Source organism: Protopterus annectens, chromosome 3.part0, assembly GCF_019279795.1.
Source record: "Protopterus annectens isolate FY-2018-M chromosome 3.part0, PAN1.0, whole genome shotgun sequence".
NCBI lineage: Eukaryota > Metazoa > Chordata > Ceratodontiformes > Protopteridae > Protopterus > Protopterus annectens.
In genome coordinates, this window is record NC_056731.1 from 17685231 (window position 1) to 17707441 (window position 22211).

Genomic DNA, 22211 nt, shown 5'->3' on the forward strand with positions numbered 1-22211 from the left:
AAATATATGGGTAAAGGAATGGGTGAATTGTACATAAAGAGAATAAGAGACAACTATAAATGGAATGAACACAAGGCATAAACAGGGTATGCAAAAGGAAAAGAATGAACAGACAAACATTAAGGAATAAAGGAAATATAAAGATGTAAATGATGGACAGAAAAATGTAATTTTACAATGGTTATCATTATTAACCTTAATAGTTTATAGAATTCTGAAATAAGTAGCATAAACAACATGGTAAGACTATGAGAATTGCTTCTGGAATGCACAGAAGTGATTCAAAATAAAGTGGAAGTGAGTGCAGTTATGGTTCACACAGGATTAAAGCACACAGCCTGGAAACAGTTATTGATTGTGGATCACTATATTTCACACATTTAATAAAACAGATGTACAGCCTTATAATGAACAAGTAGTTACACTTAAAAATTCCATTTTAATTGCACACTAAATTATGTATTAATATAAGTAGTCGCAAATGCTGTGATGATGGGAAGGACTCATAGACAAGTGCAACTTTGGTTCTGGCTTCTGGGGTGAATACATGAAGTGACTTACAGCTATAATTATGAATTACACAGAATTTAGTGCCAAAATATCAAACAAATGACTGAATAATAAAAGAGTGGTAACAGTGTTGACAGAATAACCAGTGCTCTGTAGCAGGCAACGCTCTACAATAGGGCACATGACCAATGTGATAGGCATCACAGCTAGTGTGAATGAGCTAATGCACACTCGCATGGAGAAAGTAGGGCACCGTAACTACATCTCATGTTCATCTGGCACAAGCAGCCAGCAGAGCGAACAATGCGGGTGTGCACAGCAAATTTGCAGTCCTGCTCTTCATATAAATGGTGAGGAAATGGTGGAGGTAGGACAGCAAAAAGGGGGGGAGACCGGTAAGCAGAGCTAAACTCAGAAGGGTAAGGTATGAATGGTGTGGAGGAAAGAATGATTAATGACTTATTTATTTATTTACTTATTTAATTTTGTAGGTAAAAAGAACCTTTTGTAAGATGGAAAAGAAGGAGAAAGGTAGGTATCGGGGGGACAAACAAAGAGAGCACACCATGAGACAGACACGAATGATATACACACAAAAAATAGGGAGGATAACAGATACTTACAAACATACAAGGGGTGCAGGTCCTCAAATGTGGGAATGGCTTGGATGTGTGAGCTGAGCTGGCACCAACCATCCATGTGTCAGCAGGAGAAGCATCAGGTCAGTAATATGCATTACAGTTCAGTGTAGCACATTCCACTGCATGTTTTAAGAGAATGATTGGCCAAGGCCCACCTGCATGTCTGCATTATACAGTATGTCTGTCAAAGTGTCATATAACTCGACATTCCTGAGCACCACAAGAGGTTAAAGAGGCATATATGAGTTAGCTGACAAAGGTATACAGGGACTGTACTTACAATTACCAGAGAAGTGATCAAGGTCATGCTTAAAATGAGTCACGGTGCTACTTTGCTTAACTTCTAAGATTACTTTATTCCATAAAAGAGGTATTTTTGGTGAAAGATCTACCAAGGCCCTGTAGGCAAAGTAAAGATCTCCTCTCATTAGTAATTAGGAAATGGAAAACAGAGAGAGAGAGAGCGTTAAGGTAGTCAGGGTAACTTGAGAAGGGCATGCACTTGGTTTTATTGGTAAGGAAGCACTGAGGTCTCTTGAGCTGGTCATATGCCTTGCCAAGTGCATACTAAAGGGTACATGAGATTGTGATTTTGTTTTGCATCTTAACATCACACATTACATACTGACATATACACTTTCAACTATAGAAGACAAAATAAACAATTACAACATTTTTTCTTTTACAGATTATTAAAATGTGATTTTTGTGTTATTAATTATTTGGTTTAACACTATATAGATTGCTCAAGTCCAGCTTTCCTTGAAATATTACTCCACTTGAATATTATTCTGTAGGCACTGTTCCCACAGGATTCCATTTATTTCTATGCAATTTACTCCATCCTTTTTCTCAAGATCCCACCTCCAATTTTTTATGCCTTTTATAACATTTAACAATTCTGCTGCAATTGCTTTTGTTTTTGATTTCTGTTTCCTAGTAATTACTCTTTTGGCAGCCAGCAGCATTAAACCTAATAGGACCTTACTGGTCTAAGCAATTCAGTTTTCATATCCCAGCCAAAAATCATTTCCTTAGTAAAATAATTTGCTCCCCCGACATTTTTTACTCAAGTACCCTGTAGGGAATTTCTAAAATCTATAATCTCATTACATTTGCAAAAAATATTTTCCCATGTACCCCTCTCATTTCCACTACACCCCCAGCAATTGCTGTCTACCAGTGGAAAACATCTCTGAAGTCTAATTGGTGATATAAAAATATCTGTGCAAAAATCCTAAATCTTCTAGATTTTATAGCATACTTGGGAGTCATACAAATATCTTGCTATTGTTTCTTTGTATATTGCCTTTATACTCTCATTTGCAGTCTTTTCTAGCCTCTTGTAATTTATTTATTAAAGTTGTCATACAATATTTTCCATAATGTCCTTATCTGTGTTTTACTGCAGCTTCTGTTCTAGACTCCTCTAGAACTCTGCCAGAGCCAGTCTTTCAGTTTACACGCCCCTATCCCTCTAGCTATACTCATACTATGTTAGCAAATCCTGTAACTTTTCCTACCCAGGCTATTTGTCCCAAATCAAAGCTAATTTTCACCAATAAATTCCTTCTCCTTCTTGCCTTTTTCTGTGTCCAACTTTTGGTCATTCCCACTGATAAAATCTCTTTTCTCCTTTCCCATGTTGGCCTAGTTCTCAAAACATTTCTGCTACTTTGTACATATAATATTCTGTATAGTTGTTACTGTTTAGCTTAAGTGCTTGCATCCAAAATCCTACTCTTTCCTTATTTTGTGAAATGTATCCCTTTTTCACTGCGGTGGTGGTGCTGCGGTAGCATTGTCGCCTCACAGTAAGACGTTGTCTCGTTTGACTCTCAGCTAGAGCGTCTTCTCTGTGGAGACATGCATGAATGGGTGTACCTTCGTTGAAGGTTGTGCATCAGGGCCGGCAACTTGGCACGTAAAAATCTACTGCCAATCATTAGCGGACCGGAGTCCCGCTGTGGCGACCCCTAACCGGGAAAAGCCAAAAGACACAACAACAACAACAACACAACATCCCTTTTTCAACACCATTTTTTACACTTTGATTTGCAGTCATCTGCTTGTGCTATGGATGTGCATTTTAACTTTGTAGTTCTGAAGTAACCCTTCTTCTTCTTCTTTCGGCTTTTTCCCGGTTAGGGGTCGCCACAGCGGATCACCTTGTCCGCACATTGAATGGCAGTGGAGTTTTACGGTGTCGAGTTGCCAGCCCGGCGCCCAACCTTCCACAGAAGGCACACTCACACGCACACCTAGGGCCAATTTAGAGTCTCCAATCCACCTGCAGCATGTCTTTGGGATGTGGGAGGAAACCGGAGCACCCGGAGGAAACCCACGCGACCACAGGGAGGACATGCAGACTCCGCACAGAAGGCACCCCAGCCGAGGATCAAACCAGAGAACCTCTTGCTGTGAGGCAGCAATGCTAACCACTGCACCACCGTGGCCGCCCTAGTTCTGAAGTAACCCTTCCAGTCTAGAAATCCTAAACTACCTTCTTCTGTGGGGAGAAACAACTTAGCCCATGTAACTCTTGCCATTTGTCCCACCCAAATAATTTATTTCACTTCTTTATTAATTACACAGCTTTTCCTCTGGTTGATAAAAATATAAGCCTGACCTGTATACTGTGTTTAATCTATTCTCACATATCCTAAGCTGTCATAATAGAATCCTTTTTATTCCAAATAAATAAATACTTCATTTTCAAAAGTCCACATAAATATGAATATTGCTACACCAGTTCATGTGTGGGGACATACTTTACTGCTACAATGTTTATTTTATCCTCATTTGTTTTATAGCCTGATAAAATGTGAAACTGTCTACAAATGTTTCACAACACTAGCATATCCTTTTCCGGATTTATCTAATACAAAATAACATCATCTGCAAATAAAGCTAATTTGTTTTGAGTACCATGTCAGTTATATCCTTGAATTTGTGAGTCCTTTATTTATTTGGAGATGACTCTAAGTATAAGGCAAATAACAAAGGAGAAAAAGGACTCCTCTGTCTGGTTCCTCTGTTCAAACATAGCTTGCCAGAAAGGAACCCTCCCACCTTGACGTTTGCTTTTGACCCTTCATATATGACAGACATCGGAGTTTCAGACTTTGTAGCCTTCAGATAATCATGCTAATGCAAACATGTTATTCTAACAACTTTCTAAGTATGTAAAGATAATATATGTCCCTGATTTTGCTCCTGTGCCCCTCATTATTTTTAATTTTTCCTTAATTCTTGAGAGGTATTTGGGAAGAGGGGATGAGTGAGTTGCAATCTGTATTCTGGCAGTAGTGAGATGAGAAGATATATTCTTGGCAGTTATTTATGTATTTATTCATTTATTTGATGACAACCAAATATCTGAGGTATACAGTCACAGTCATAAAAGTAACTACAATTGATGGTCATGTGTGTGTGTGTGTGTGTGTGTGTGTGTGTGTGTGTGTGTGTGTGTGTGTGTGTGTGTGTGTGTGTCTGTGTGTGTGTGTATATATATATATATTTATGTGTGGAGGCATAGATGATCTAACCTGTCTTACTTTGATTATATGTGTGTTTGAAGGGGGCATAGATACTCAGAACTGTTCCTGATTTGGCAGAATGTCTCTAATATTTTGTGTCATATTTCTGTCTCTTCCTTGTAAAGTTTGTACTTTTTAACCCTAGCAAATCAATGAAGATTGCAGTCAGTAAATCATGATGCCAGACTAAATAGCCTTCAAAAAACATGCTAATGCAAAGTCTGCTATCCTAGTAAGTTTTTAAGCATATAAAGATCATATAATAGTATAAAGGGTAATAGCTGTCCCTGATTTGGTTCATTTATTTACTACAATCTTTAAAATTTTCCTTGATTCTTGAGATAAGAAGCCAAGATGTATATGTAGTTGCATACTATTCTGACAGCACTGAACATTTGTATACATTTATTCATTCATTTGATGCAGCCAAACACCTGATATATACAGTCACAGTAATACAAGTGGCTATAATGGGTGGTCACTCATATCTGTGTGTGTGTGTGTGTGTGTGTGTGTGTGTGTGTGTGTGTGTGTGTGTGTGTGTGTGTGTGTGTGTGCATGTGTGTATGTGCGTGTGTGTGGGTGCATGTGTGTGTGTGTGTGTGTGTGTGTGTGTGTGTGTGTGTGTGTGTGTGTGTGTGTGTGTGTGTGCATGTGTGCATGTGTGTGTGTGTGTGTGTGTGTGTGTGTGTGTGTGTGTGTGTGTGTGTGTGTGTGTGTGTTTTAATTGCTGAATAGAGATGTTATATGTGGGAGAAAATGACTGACGCTGTTGTCATTCATTCAAGTTAAACAGTCATTTTATCTTTGCAGAGGTAGTGTGTATTTGTGTAAAACTAGTTAGTGGCTATTTTAAGACAACTAGAGATCTGAGTGTTCATATTCAATAGAGTGACAGTAATTGCTGAGTATACTGACTTTATATATATACCTCCATCCATTTGTACTTTTATTTTCATCTCAAACCCAACACCAGAAGGGTACACAGAAAGTAACCATTTCTCTTTGCTGGGGCAGTAAGGCAGGCGCTACTGCCAGATAGGATTTTTATATCCACGCATTTGTCTTTTCTGTATTGGGGAGCTACTATTTTGTTAGGTTAGAACAGTTCAATAACATTTCTGAGTGGCTACCCAAGGGATATTTCATCCTTCCATTGTTTAATATTCTCATACTTTAGTCTCAAATCAGTCCACAAGCTACATACTTCCCTAATTGTATACTGCCTTGTGTTAAATTAATGCAACATGAGAAATACATCTCATTTTTCTTGCCTTTTTCTTTTCATCCCTGTAGAACCACCTTGACTATGTCAGCTACCAGATAATTTCATGCACATAGAGTCTCATAAGTTCATCTCCCCAGTTTAGGAATCTCCCCAGTTTAGGAATGCTACTGAGTGACAAGACTAGATTGTTGAGAATAGAGTAAGACCTGCAATATTGTTTGCTTAAACCGTCATCTGCCTCTGTTCCTGCTTGTCCCACCTACTATGTATTACATCCACCAGCATAGTACACCAACTTCAGCTTTAACTTTCAGTTCTCACTTCATCTTTCTCTTTCAAGTCAAACCTATATCTGCCAACAATTGAGACTTCTTCCTTTGTACCCCTATGTCATAAAGGTCAATCAGAAATGTTTATGAGCATTCCAACAGGACTTCAGTTTTTTTCCATAATTTGTACTAGAATGGTCAATATAGTAACAAAACAGTTTGACCAAAGAAAGGTTCATTTCAGTATAATGGGTTCAATTAAAAAAATACAATCAGCAACAGCCCTTTAGAATTAATATATATATATATATATATATATATATATATATATATATATATATATATATATATATATTACTTCAAACCATTGTACTGATAAAAATGTTTTTGTGATAGGTGAAGCTACAATTAGGCAAACAGACTCTACTCTTACTAGGCTGGACAAAAATAGGGAAGTTATCTTTTAGGTATCAGATTCTCTGACAACACAAGGCCTCTAAATTTCCTTTAATCTGACAAGTATGGATATGACATGCTGGTGGTCCGTGTGTATGTGAATGACTTGAGGCACAAAACGCTGAGGGACATGCAGAAAGACATATAAGATTTCTCTAAACATGTGATAAATGCAGGAAAGACAGTGGTCCTGAGTGAAATCCTTCCTTTTCCAATGATGCTGCCCACATTCACAGAAAGAGAGTTAGTTTCAGCAATTGGTTAAATAGTTTGCAAAATTTCAGGGAGATCTAGCATGTGTCATCACGGGACAAGATGCTCAAGTCTAAATTCTCATATTCAAAAGCTTCTGCATACTGGCTAAACCATTTGCTGCCTGTTTAATTTTTTTAAGCATGATCCATCTAATGGACATTCTAGTGTAACAATGTAGCTCTACACAAAACCAGAGGTCTCAACAACAAATTGCCCAGTTTTGAGGCTCTCCTATGTTTGGAACACAATAATATTTGTGTAATTACTGTAACATTATTTAATTGTAAAGAGAGCACTCCCTCTTTACCAGGTTTTTAACCTACCATACATTCAAGCATGGTGGTAACTGTGACAGCATCTCCATATTTGTTAAGAACCACATATTCTTCAGGCAGATTCCCAGAAACCCTCAAATGCAATTGAAAGAACTCCAGATTACATTAAACAGGCTAAGCTAAAGGCTTCTAGCCTCTTACTGGACACCTTCCATGTCTCCTGAAAATCATGTAACATTCCTAAATGTACTCAATGAAGTCGCTATAAACAAGAACTGCATTATACTGGGAGATTTCAACTGAATGTAGGTTAGCATCTGAAGTTAAGGACAATTATAAATCTTTTCAGCTATGTTAAAGAGGTAATTGGGAACATATTTTTGGGAGAGTTTAAAACTTCCCTGCCACTGCTCTGTTAGAAATATTAGGGAGCAAATTGATGCAACTAAGGAAACGATTTTTTGAGCTGTGATACAGAATCTGATTTGCCTAGACATAGTAAGGTCTTGATGAGTTTAATTCTGGTGACTGCCAAAAAAAAGCAATTACTAGAAAATACAAAGCAAAGTCTAAGAACACTTTCCTAGAAGTAGTGAATATAGTAACAGGGATAAAAGAATTGGAATTAGGACATTTAGAAAAAGATAAGAGCGTTACATAGAAAAAATGGTAATTGTGGGAACAATACATGCAGAATAAAATTTTGGAGGAGAAATGAGGTTTAAGGAAAGGCAGGAAATGAATGACTGACAATAACTGTATAGAAAATTATAAGTGATGTATAACGTTTGCAGCTGAAAATATTTGAATATGATTTGTCTTCATCTACATAAATGTACAATTGCCTATGTCATAAATGATTCAAAACAGCTGTTTTTTGTTAAAAAAAAGTCATACCTTAAAAATGTGGACAATGCCATAATACTTAAGTGTCTCTATAAGTTATTTATGACTTCAGATTGTTTCCTGTTCCACCTACAGTATATGTCCAGTGTACAACAACAGAACTGACATATTGTCAATAGCCATATAACTGAAACAGCAACTAAATACCAGGAATACAGACTTCAAACACAAAATAGATGCTGTTTAATGCAAATAATTCATGACAGGGTAATGCACACCATTGTCTCATTCAGCCCCACATGACCACACTTCTTATATCTGTTAGCTTCACCCTCAGTAATCCAGAAATAATTTCTATCACTGCCTCAGACTATTAAGTATTATAAAATGACAAACAAAAAGTAGCCTTAATGCCATTATCTTATTGTTTGTCTTACAAGTGGGTAAAGTAAATTTGCAACACAACTGAACATATATAACATAGGGTCAACTCCAAAGATTCATCCCTCCAAAACACATACCGTATTTCTTCAACAGAGCTAGACTCACGATGATCCATAGCCCACTCCAGCCATAAAATACATTTTAAATAAGACACATGACAAAATAAATGACACAGAATATGTGTCATATAAAATACTCAGCCAACAAACCAATGGTGGAGTAAGCACAGAAATCACCATTTGTAATTTGTATAACAGAGGTCATGCTCAAGCTAATATACTGAAAAAGAAGCTACCATTGCAGAACACTTCTACCATACAATGGCTCATCTGAAAAAGTTACTAGACAGACACTGCTTTTAATAAGCATGTATACACCAGATAAATATAGACATTAAAATTCTGATTTGAAAACTGCTGAAGCAGAACAGTTTTCATGCACAATGACATTTTTAAAAAAGAGGATAGGCATTGTTTCTTTAAGATCCATTTTACAATAGTCCTCTTCCTCAAAAAAAAATCATTTTGCACAAAGTTTGGTTTTAAAACACATTGTCTTATTTAATAATTCAAACTTCACATCACAGGAAAGTTATACATTATGGTGGTAACCCCAACAATACACATGGAAGAGTTGTGATTGATGTTTCATTAGGTGGTTGAGGAAAACTACATGTTAGAACTCAAAGCCTCATGTTGGTGATTGCATACATCCTATTCTAGATCACATAATGAAATCATGACACAGTAAAAAAGCTCCTTTTAGAATACAATATGGTGACATCATCAATGCTCAGCTGCAAAGTGAGCACAAGATGAGGAAAAAGAGAACAAAATGTGTAAGAAGAGACTATTTTACAGAGTAGTAAGTCTTACCATTTAAACGAAACATCCCAAAACATAGAGTAGTTTAAATGAATCCAGCTTCAAACAGCTGCACTTCAAAAGAATATGCTTTATTACCTGCTGCATCCGTTTATAAAATGTTGCTAAATGCTAAATGTTCTTGACAAATTACATAGTATACAACAAATTCAAAAAGCAGTTACTAGTCACTGTTTGAGCCAGTGTTTCCAGTTACACACATTTCTTCAGCTTTGCCGAGAGAAGTGGAGTCCCATTACAGCTAGGCAGTAAAAGGTAACACTGATGTGTGGCACACTTCTTTCTACTGTAGCCTCATTGTTTACATCAGGTTTGCATACTGAACGCTCATTTAAAATGAATCATACTGGTTATTACCTGATTGGATTTTCGTAGCACTCTCTTCTCTTTTCTCTTTCACTTTCTGGTACCTTTTTGCACCAAGCCAGCCTTTGACGCATGATTGCATCAATACGATTCTGTCCACAAACTCCTTAACCAAAAGATTAAGGTGTTCAACATGAAAGTACTTAAGGAAAACCTAAAGAAAACAAAAAAGAGATCCACATATTACAAGGTTATCCTTACTGACATAAAATACTTTCCTAACAACTATCTTATGCTTTATACTTGCACTAACTGTGTCATTTGCTTTTCATTGCCAAGGCAGAAAAAAAGATTCAGTCAGAAATTAACTTCCGGAGATATGAAATCATGCACCACAGTTGCTCATTATAACAACTTAAAGCATGACAAAATAGTGCCTTGAAAGTTGAAACTCGGTATTCACCTTTAATACGTGTCCATTTTATGTTACTGTACAGTTTGTGTTATGTTGGTCATATATTCTTCCTTAACTGTGCCCTCCCCTAGCCTGAAAGCATTACTACATATAACCTCACTAACTCTTGCCTGTAGACTGTTTCAAGAGACACAATCTTTTCTTTCTGTATAACCATCTGGGGATTATGGGACTTAACAGGAGTGACTACAGCTCCAGTCTTTTAGTGTTTTGCTCAGCCCATGATGGTATTTAGGATTTTATTGTTTCACTGAACTGTCTCTGATTCTGCACCCACATCCTCATTGCTTAGATATACCAACTCTATTATAATGGAATCTGTCTAATGTCTGGAAATTACATGTAACAAGTGCAAGGCAGTGGAATTAGGTTGTCTGCAAATTAGCATGAAAAGGACACCATAGACAACAATGCACTTTGTGGATTTACAGGTCCTGTGCTGAGTAGCATCTTGCTATTTTCCAGAGATTTTATTTGTATTATAAATAACGCAGGACATTCTGAACATATCTGGCTCCTCGTTTTCAATCCCTCACAGAACGCAACTATATTTGTTACCTTCGATTTTAGAAACACTCCTGACTGTACAGAGGATGTTTTCGTAAAAATGTTTTACTGACATTAACAATTACAAACATAATTAATTAAAGCACTTCAAACATCTTAATAGCAAAGATATTACCTTATCAAACAATCACAGAAAAAATAGATGCATAAAACATTTATCAAGACTTGGCAGGAAATTCAACAGATATGAACTTTTAGTAGGTCTCAGATATAGGCAAGTTATAAAAATCAAACACAGTCTCCTATTCTATTTCCTTATTTCTTTTTCTCTTCTGCACACCATAATAGCTGGGCTTCACAAACAATGAAATCAATACACAATGCGAAATGGCATTGTGAGCAATGCCATGTAGAGAGAGGCAATTCAGACATAAACCAGGAAATTTGCATTGCCAGTATTATATTCAGATGACTGCACTACTGGTCACCGGAGACACATCTGCAGCAGATGCATAGTGCTTTACAGAGCTACATATGATAGGGATTGTGGAACCTCGGGTAGGAATGATGCAGACTGAACAGTCAAAAATGGGGCATGCCCTCTAAGTGTTGGCATGCCACTATCATATGCTGGCAAGGATAATGTGGAACTGTGTGACTGTGGCAGCCTGGCTATGTCATGTGGATGACCACTGGTGTCATCATCATGCCACACCAGGTTTGCCACATGTAGATGGTGTCAGGGAGGTGGCACTATCTGAACTCGAATCATCTGCCTTGTGGGTGTACCCACAATGGAGACAGAGAAGTGGTGACCACACATACTGTATCAGTCCTGGTATGTAGAGTCAGAAGCTCATGAAGGAAGCCCGGCCAACAGTCTGTTAAATGTCTGCCCTAGCAAGCCCAACAAGTGATCCCAACATTGCACGCCATCTTATATGCTATTATGCATGCCACATAGCATGTTAATCAGCTTGGCCATGGCACTGGTGGCATCTGTTTGTGCCTAGATCACCAACCTGCATAACTAGTGATGAATGTCCAGTGTGCCATCTAGATCAGGTACTGAGTGAGAGGTATGGCATCCACAGCTGTGTTAGTGGATGTGGGTGATAGTGTACCCCCACTGACAATGGCACCATGCTGTAAGACTGTGCCAGGAGTAGGCTGCCATTATTGTTAGACTCTAATGCTATACAAATATCTAGCATGACCTGTTTCATTAGGGAAGACTCCATGGATGTTGTACTTGTGAAGGTAAACAGATAATCAAGCATAAGTGCAATTGCAGATATATGACAATCCCACATCTCAGTGCTTCAACAAAACAGCAGGGCACACATTATGTACAGAATGAAGACAAATATACCTTGTGTTTTATGTTGCCATGCCTGCATACCAATTGCACATGTAGGCAAAGGGGTAACTCGGGTGGGGTAAAGGGGACAGCTGCTCTGGCCTCTAAGTATTAAGGATCATGTTCAGGATATGCTGATTGGTTGGTAGTGAAGCACTAGTATTCATTTCTTTAGCAACATTTCTTAACTCTGCTACATAAATGAATACTACCATTGTGGCCAGGACTGCAGATAAGTTGTAGCAAGCTGCTTGCTAATGTAACAACTGGCTAGCTACTGTTTTAAAAGTACAAAGATCAGGACCTTATGTTTTTTGTACTCCTTGTCAGGAAAGTTGAGGGGGTACAAATTAGGGAATGGTACCAGAAGCAAGATGAATCAGCCATGTCTTAGTCTGAGGGGGAGATAATGCCAGTACCTGACACAACAGTGTACCCCAAAACCTTGGTGCTGACAGTGTAATACCAACCTGGTGTATCCCTGAAGTAGGGAAGTAATGTTGCAACCTGGGCAGCACCCACATCCCGGTCTCTACTAGTAGACAGTGCTCTCACCCTGTCCCCAGACAGGAAGCCCTTTCTTAACAAGTGCTGCACTGCTTAGTGAGGACATTCCATGCCAAGGCTCCCAACCATGTCTAAGGAAATTATGAAGATTGATAGCAACATTTAGCTGGTGGAAAGGTAGGAAATAACTACTTAAAAGTTTGTTTTCTCTAGATGTAGGGGAGGAGGCCAAGGATACCCAGATTTACAAAGTTATGATTATGACTTTTTTACTGTATCACTTCTGGAAGACAAGATCAAATAAATGCCTTTATTGAGCAGTTTAGAATAAGTACTTATGTGAGACAAGATGACTGAGCATATGTGAAGCATAATAAACATATGCCAGAATTATTAAGGAGGTAGTATGTCTTAAGTTTCTTTCACAATGCAAACTAGTAACCACGACTGCACTACAAAAACTTAAAACAAATCACAACATCACACTACAGTGAGGAAAAGGGCATATACCTTTTACTTGCCTTACAGTACCCTACACAGTGCCATATGTACTAAGTTCAGTTCAGTGAAATGAGATTCATTGAAATGAGTATTCAGTAATTTGTGTTTTCAGCGATGTGGTCGGGGTGAAATGAAATTCAGTGAAATGCGATTCAATGAAACAAAGTAGGCTCATATATATATCTATATATATATATATATATATATATATATATATATATATATATATATATATATATAAAACACACACACACACAGGCACACACACATATAACACACAGACACCCACACATATAACACAGACACACACACACACACACACACACACACACACACACACACACACACACACACACACACACACACACACACACACACATATATACCCTATATTATGCTGAATGATAAAGTGGTGATATGGAACTTTTACTGTCAGGTAATACTTATGGTATGCCTACTATTGTTCTGTTATGGTTATTTTTTTTTTGGCATTTGTTTCTGGATGTTAATAAAGTGTGTTATAAAAGACATTCTAGACTCCCCAGCTTACATTCATTTTGCCATTCATTCTCTTTCTACATTTCATATACAAGACTTTGTCACTTCTGTTGTTCAGAGTATTCCCTGTATTTATAATATGCACATTTCCATCCCTTTTCCACACCCTCTTACTATTGTAATTTGATTTCCGGACCCAAGGAGCATAATCCGATAAACATGTATTGTTTTATAGAATCAATGCTAACATTTCAAAACAATTATAATCTGCTAACCCATAATTTTAAGTCCCTTAAGAAAGTTTATTGTCATCTTTCTCCATGCCATCAACTTAGTAGGTTAATAAATTCTCTCTGCAGCATCCCTTACTTTAAACAGTTAACTTCTTCATATGTAGTTCATTTTATTCCTATAAATATTTCAGATTTTTCCTAATAGTAAGTAAAAGGTTTTAGTAAAATCAAGAGTTGCATACAATGAACATACAGGTCAACATTATTATGGATCCCAAAGCTTCCAAATGAGTTTAAAGGACCCATTGAGATGTGATAAAATAAGTGCACATTTAGCTACAATCCTATATGCTGTTTGCAGCTGTGCATCTGCTTTCTGGTCGACTGTAACCACAGTAACAACACTTTCAGTGTAGATAAGGAAAAGGCAGAGGCAGAGCCATTGACTGTATTTATTCTCATTGCCATGTAGTGCAGTTCTAAATATTTCCACTGTTGTGTATCTTTGCTTGATGTGGTCAGAAGACACACTATAGCCCTCCATAACTTTGCACAGGTACTCCCAGCAGATGAAACTGAAGACCTTTTAAAAACTGATGGGTAGCGCTACTCAGGGATCTGGTTCCATCTGCAGAGACTGCTTCAGAGAAATGACCTCACCTATATGGTCAGCACTGCTGCTGCATGGAATAAACCCCTTTTGCTCTTTGGATATTAAGTCTAGGATCACTAGATGAAATGTATTTACTAGAATACTGGCACATATCTTTATGATAATATTACAGCCCTTATAGGATCTTTGCCATGTTTGGGGAAAACAACAATAATAAAAACATCTGAAGATTATACTAGTAACCTACCATATTGGATTTTTTTACAAAATCAGCTAAAACTAGGGCTAACTCTTCTCTTAACAGAAGCTATGACTCAACATTAATAGCACTGGTCCATAAGGCCTTTACTCATGGGATTCTTCTTAATGCTTGTATCCACCTCTGCCAGTGATATATTCCTCTGACACACAGTTTTCTGAGTTTGGCAATTTGACTAAGATGTTTCAGGTTTAGAAACCGCACAAGTTTACAAAGCTAGTCAAATGAGGCTAATGTTTTCCTGGAGTGCGGGGTTTCGTAAATCACCTGAAATGCTTTATTTACTTTATTGAGATCTGAGGTTATATCATCACTTTCTGAGTTAATTTCAGTAATCTGCATCATTTGTTTATGATGTTTAAATCTATAGGCATTATGCCAGTGCCCAACATCCTCTGTTTGCTCTCTCTAATGTAGCTTTGCCACGTGCAATTTGGTTAGGCTACACCACAGGCCTAACAAGCCTGCTAATATGCAAAAAACACATGCCTTTATACCTAAACCCAGATTGCTGATGTGCAATAACTGTTTCCAACTTTTTTATCTCCCTTTATGTTTTCTCTTTTCTTTTTGGTTAACATGGCAGGGTCTTATAATGCTTAATGCCTTTACCTGAGAGATGCAAGGTACAGGGTTTAATTCTGACCTCTGGTTATTGGCTAGGCCTATAATAGTCTGTAGACTGATAAGCTAGTATTTGCCTATGAATGTATGCATTTTCCAGCTGTTTTTTTCTAGATTAATTAAAAATAATTTAAAAGAATCCCACCATATCCCACAGGGAGTTCATTGACCGTCTGTGCCTTGCTTCAGTATTAAGAATGATTAAAAGGTCTATATCCCATACCCTGTTACATTTCTCATTTCTAGGACCCTCAAGTGAGGAGAGGATTGTCTCAGTATTGATATGTCCACACTGCTCTGTAGTGGCTATCTGTATTTGAACAAATAAGTCCTCCAGTTTCCACAACATATCAATATGATTCTCAGCTCAAGAAGTTGACATGACACATGTGAACACCCAAATCTCCATGGTGCATTTCCCTCCAGATGTAAAAGATGGCCTGTAGGATGGTTAGATGGTGGTGTTTAGGCTATAAGGAGCAGAGAAGAACATACTAGTGGCTGTGTAAGTTGAGACACTGAGGGAAGTAGACTAGTTAAAATAGTTAAAATAGTTAAAATAGGTTAATATACAGAGTGGCAGAGGTGGTTTATTATTTTATAGAGGAAGTGGGGTTCTTTATAGTTAATCAATTTATGAAGTTTAGTGTTGTGAACAAAGCACAGATCCTATGAACAATGGGAAGAATTACATTCTGCACAATGGAGTGCACTGGTGGAACACACAACCATAAAAAAACAACACTCCACTTTGGTCAAAATCAGCCGCATCACACTGGGAAAATAGAAATCCACAATACAATAAAATGAAATAAAAGTTTATTCTTATAGTGTAATCCAATAAATGGCAACAAAAAATGGTGAGTGCTTTCGTCCACATAAATCCTGGACTTTATCAAACCAATTCACACAAAAAAGAGTGACCCAAACTCCAAAGACAGAACAGGAATGAAGGATGTAATCTTATATTAGACAAAGTACACTTCAGATTGCAAATATTGTATTCATGATTTCTTTCAACTGACGCTTAACATTCATATTAAAAAAAATGAATGAATCAAAATGTTAATGGCAGGAAAAAAAATAACAAAATATAGTTAATAAATACCAAAGTGCATTTTATAGAGAAAAGCTATCTGAAGAACAGTGCTAAGATAGAGGAGTACCATTTGTGCTTGATAAAGTCAGTAAGTAAGTAAGTAATTGCAGAATAGATGAATTTCAAAGCGCTTCGCACAACTGTGCAAGGGCATGCTGCTCAAAGTGAAAATGCAAAGTGAGTTTGCTCTTGCACTTCCCAAAAGACAGAAGATTGTTAGGAATGCACAAGAAACTTGGGATGAAAATGATGGCAAACATAACATATTTTGTAAGCTATGCCAAAAACAGATGTGAAAGTTTAAAACTGAAATAACACATTTTCATTACGATAGCAGTCAAGATGGAGGTGGATTGCATAGGCTACTAAGCAGCTTACAATACTCCATGATATCTTAAGATGCTGCATTCACTTAAAAGAAACATTTAAAGCATCAAGGCAGCCATGGAGGCTATGTTTTGTCATTCCTCTCAACTATCCAGATTTTTGCCTCATATATTTGGTCTGTTAATAAAATCTGTGGTTTTCTGGCAAATCAATAAGGACTGAAGTCCCTAACTAATGACATACATTTGAATTTCAGATTCCACATCCTTTAGAAAATACATGCTAACAGAAATCCTGTAATTCTAGCAACTTTTTAAGTTTATAAAATGTCCCTATACTAGGACTTTGTCCCTCATTATTCAGGCTTTGTCCAGATTTTGTGAGCTGAGAGGCATGAGGGTCGTGGTTTTGTTTGGTAGTAGGTGGGGCATTTTTAGTGTAATCTTTCTTTAGCCGTGGTGCAAGTAACATAAGTAGGATCACAAGCAGGACTAGGAGCAGATGAACAGAGAAACTTCATTAAATAAATTTTGTAAAATACAGAGCACTAATCTTTTATCTAAAGAAGATTGTGCATAGGCTAAAATCCTCCTCTGGTCAGGGGAGACGCTAATGTTTCAGTAATAAAAATGCTTTGAGCACTATGAATGGATGACTCATGGAGCACGTAAGTGGACAGGCAAAATTAGACTGCTGCTGTATATTTATTTTTTTATTGTTTGTTAACCTGGTGGGTGGGCCCTTCTTCAAACACTTATCAGACCATCTGGCAAAGCCAATGCATATAACAAAATGTTGCATGACAAGCATTTTACAAATTGTTACAAAATATAATATAAATGCATATAGAGCATATAAATCAAATAGTATACTAAACAGGAACATGATCTACTGTTTTACAGACATGTAGCATAATCACTATATAGGATGGATAGTGGAATAAAATATTTATTGAATAAGTTAGCAGGTTAGTTCTACTTTAATAGGTCACAAGCAAGACTAAAAGAACACTAAAGGAGTTGTACCCCTTTGTTTCTCAGAAGCAAACACAGCTGTATTGTTTGACGATGTAAATTCTATCTTTTTCGAATGCAAAAATGAATGCCTAATGCATCAGTTTATTTGGGGAGAGCATTTCAGGAAACTGGCTAATTTGTCAAAAGTCTTTTTGGAAATGGCTAGTGAGTACTCAGGTCTACTTAGTTTTCTGTTGTTACTGTTTCAGTGTATGTATATAGAATTACACACTGTTATGTCATACAAGAAGCATACCATCAGACTGATCTAAAAGATTAGTTGAGCAGTAATGTAGATTCTTCTGGCTTCAAAGGTAGTGACAGGTATATTCTAAGAAGTTCTGCTGAAATGGGTAGCCATCAATACAAGTGGGCAGTAAGCGCTATGAATAAGAAATACAGTTAACAGATGAAATTGCTATTAAATGCATTGTGATGCTTTATTATATTGTCTAGCATATGTTATTGTTTTTTTCTTTCCTTACAGAATGCATTTACCTATGCCACTATAAAAAATGGGTCTATGTCATAACACTGAAACTTTGAAACCCATTACGTTAAACCCATATCACTGAAAACTCATAACACTAAAAACATTCTCCACAAGAAATATATCCTAAAAACATGTTTCTGCAGGCTGCACTCCCTTACTTACATATACTAACTCCATGATTGCACAGCCATGGAGAAAAGAAAAAAAAAAACACATACACAGTGAATCAGTGCTTAAAGTCAGATACAGATATCTACAGGTCTGGGGGCACAACCTGATGCTGCCCATCGCAGTTCACACATACTCTAGACTCACTTCCAGCATAACTCCTATGGTAAGAAATGACATCATCATGCACAGTCTATGCAAATCTATACAGTTGTGCACTTTTCAGTTATGAGGTTTTAGTGTTATGAATTTTTGGTGTTAATGAGTTCAGTGAAATGGGTTCGACCTTATGGGTTTCATGTGTTTCTTCATGAAATACACTTCAGGCTTTATATAGTAGCTAGTTAACCTTCAAGTAAAAGTTAGTTCTACTGCACACTTAAATTGTAACTGAACTTAAACTGCACTGCAGACACAATTACTTTGAGTACATCCAAGTCACATTCAAGTATTTATACTACACAAAATCTGTAGAGGTCGTGAAGTGCTGCAGGGTCGTAATCTTGCTGAAGTGCTTCTGTCTGTGGTCAATAAACAGTTTTGTGCATGTGTGCACACGTGTGTTAATGCTTTTTGATGTCTTTTAGACATTTAGAGGAGACATCTATGTTTTATATTGCAATTTAGGTATTAGGGTTACTTTAAACAAATAATTTAAATAAATCATAACAAGAATCACAATAATTTACCATTAAGTTTGTTATGCTATAATCAGTCACATACTTTTTAGAACTGTGTTTTCTGTTTTGAAATGACATGTTCAACTCCAGAAACATAAAAAAGGATGTTGAAGAATGCTCTCAGTGCAATGTTAAACGTATACAGTTTTGCCATTATGGAGTTTCTACAGTAAGTGCGATAACCAAATAAAGTATGTCAACAGGTGATTCACTTCTTCTGAAAAAATGCAGTATCTGCAAAGGGTAACAAGGGACAGCATGTGATAAACTATGTGCCCATACTTGTGTCTAAGTGGGAGTACTGTAATTTTAGTAAATGAGCATAACAAGGCCGTTATGCACCAGGCATGAGTCATTGTCTTGACATGAAACATTGCAGCTGTTAGAAAACTGTTATGATATAACTGTAGCTAGATGCAACTGCCGTATAAAGACTATTAGTGCAACATATTTTTTAGAACCTCAGGTTATACATTGACATGAGAAATGGTACCTTTGTTTTGCCCAAGGCCCAGTTTTCAAGTTTCGTTTTTTCCAAAATTGTGGCACATGTTTCTGGACTGATGGGAGGCTCTTCATTTGATCGAAAAGCAAGTATGTAGTACCTGGAAGAAAAGGTAAGCATTAGTCAGATGTTAGTCAATGGCATGTTTGTCCTTTTGCATCTTTTTGGAATTTATAACAAGTAATGGACACTCACAAAATGAGAGACAATTAAAGAAAGCATTCAGAATTAGTTTAGCAATACAACTTTAATGATTATAAATACAATGACTGACATACCTGTCAACTGTCCAGATTTTCACAGAATGTCCAGATTTCTGCCTCATATTTTGGTCTCTCATAAAATTTGTGGTTTTCTGACAAATTACTGGATGATCTGAGGATCGAAGTCACTAAATAATGACATACATTTGAGTTTCAGACTTCAGATCTTTCAGAAAATGTATGTTAATACAAACCTTGTTACTCCAGCGACTTTCTGTCCCTATTTTTGGACCTTTGTCTCTCTGTTTTGTCAGGCTTTGTCCAGATTTCATGCACTAAAAGGATGAGGGTGTGGTAACTGAAGGGTAAATAACGTGATTCTTCTACTGTCTACCTGCCTTGTTAGAGATTATGATCACTGCTGATTCTCTGTATATATAATTTTTGAGACAAGGGATAGAATTCAAACCACACTGCAGTTTGCAGTTTGAAGTTACAGTGTTAGTGACAACATGCAGGTGTGAGTGATTCAGAGTCAGAGACATATGCAGAACAGGACTGCAGTAAGCTGCATTGCACATTATACGGTGTATGAAAATGACTATATAAAAAGATGTAAATGAAGTCATATATGCAAACAAAGCAGTAATAGCATACCGATTTAGATAGCAGAAAGAGTGCCACAATTTACAGCTTTATGTACTGCAGCTTACACATATTACTATGTGACTCCACCAACATGAATGCATGCCTAACATTTCAAAGCTGCTTATCAGCAAAATGCCACCCATGGCAGCACTCTGTGATAAGCAGCACCTGAATATTCTTGTTGCTGCTGGGTCTGGCCAGGTCATGTATGGCAATATGGAGACTCAGACAGTAACTAGGGAGATCATATCCAATGTGCATTTGTGTGTGTGTGTGTGTGTGTGTGTGTGTGTGTGTGTGTGTGTGTGTGTGTGTGTGTGAGAGTTCCCCCTTTACAATCTAGTTGATCAGTGCAGGCTCAATGTGCAAAATAAATGTTTATGGTTACAAAAACCATGCATGCAGCCACTAAACCTAGTCTGACAAAAATATTTTGTTATGTGTAGCAGGTAATGCTGTTTACTCTTGGAGAATGGCATTATGACTGCTGTTTGGAATCCAGAATCTGTGACTAATTGTAATATAACAACACCTGTGCAGAGATCTGAAATATCATCACATGAGTCTTTTGTGTGTTGAACAGATGCCCCCTATACTCTGGTGGGGCAGTGCAATGCTGATATAATGAGGAATCAGTTCTTTGTTTTTTGTTTGTGCATTACTGCACAACATGATCACACAGAACAGCCTGAGCAGTCCCACAAGTTGGCTCCATTAGGATGTCTACCACATATCAAAGCATCGGCAAGAGATTACAGTAGGGTGGAACAGGGTGATACATGGACAGATCAATCTCTTTGTAGGTAGTGTCAGATGTAGTACATGGTGGCAATGGAGAACCTGCTCTGTCTGATTGACACCTATGGGCCATGACAAACATAGAGTGACAGTCTCAAACAGATCAGGTTTAGTAATAAGCTATGTTAGTCAGTACATGGTCTCATCACACTGTGTATCAGAAGTCACCTCAATACAATGTGGGATGGAGTCTGTTGTGGATTATGGTTGCTTACATTTGTACACTATAACATAAGACTGTTAAGACAAACTGGGTGGGACATGTCACACACACATGCACAGTGCAAGATGGGGGAAATGTGTCAGATGTGACAGAGAAGGAACATGTTGGCTTAGATGAGGGAACCACCAGACATGATAGCCCATGCAGACTTCTGTAAAGAGATGGAGTGCCACTGCATGACATGATTATAGAGGTAGTGTGTTTTTGAGGGATGACAGGGCTCCTGACCTCCTGTTACAAGGTTGAAGTATCACTGTGTGACTTGGACCTGGATTCATCTCCTTCTGCATGCCTGTGATAAGAAGAGCTATAGCTTTTGACAGTAGATAATCATATGTGAATGACATGACAGATGTTATAGCTCAGGAAAAGTACTGTTACTATCAAACAGCAGTCAGGATGCCAGCAAAGTAGTGCAAACTAGTGACTGTATACATTCATGTGCAGAATATAGGTATACATGGATATATATGTATGGCTAGCACAGAGTGTCAGGCTGGCACAAGAAGGCAACAAGTTGAGCAAAGCCACCAAAAGAAATGCCACTGTAGGTGTGTACAGTACAGAGGTAACCCTGGTGAGCATATAAATAGAGGAGAATGGAGGTACATAGAAATGGGGTAGAGAGGGCATAGGAAAGGGAAAATATCAAGCAGAGGTAAGCATGGAAGGGTAACCATAAGGAATAAAAGGTGAGGGAGTCAGGTAGGAATGGTGATTCTTTTATTTTGTAAAAGAGCTCTTTTGTAAGTCTTACAAAAGAAAGCTAGGTAATAAAGGTACTGAAAGATTGCTGAGTATATGATAGAAGGTGAAGAGCA

The 22211-nt window shown here is 37.4% G+C and overlaps 1 protein-coding gene across 1 annotated transcript in view; it reads right to left on the reverse strand.

Annotated features, from left to right (window-relative positions):
* MYO3A (myosin IIIA) overlaps window positions 1-22211 on the reverse strand; it is a 2697794-nt gene that overhangs the window by 409539 nt on the left and 2266044 nt on the right. The window contains exons 26-27 of the mRNA XM_044064554.1: window positions 19507-19618; window positions 9705-9867 (exon numbers count right to left, since the gene is read on the reverse strand). Coding sequence (XP_043920489.1) covers window positions 9705-9867; window positions 19507-19618 — 275 coding nt within the window. The remainder of the gene's footprint in view (window positions 1-9704; window positions 9868-19506; window positions 19619-22211) is intronic.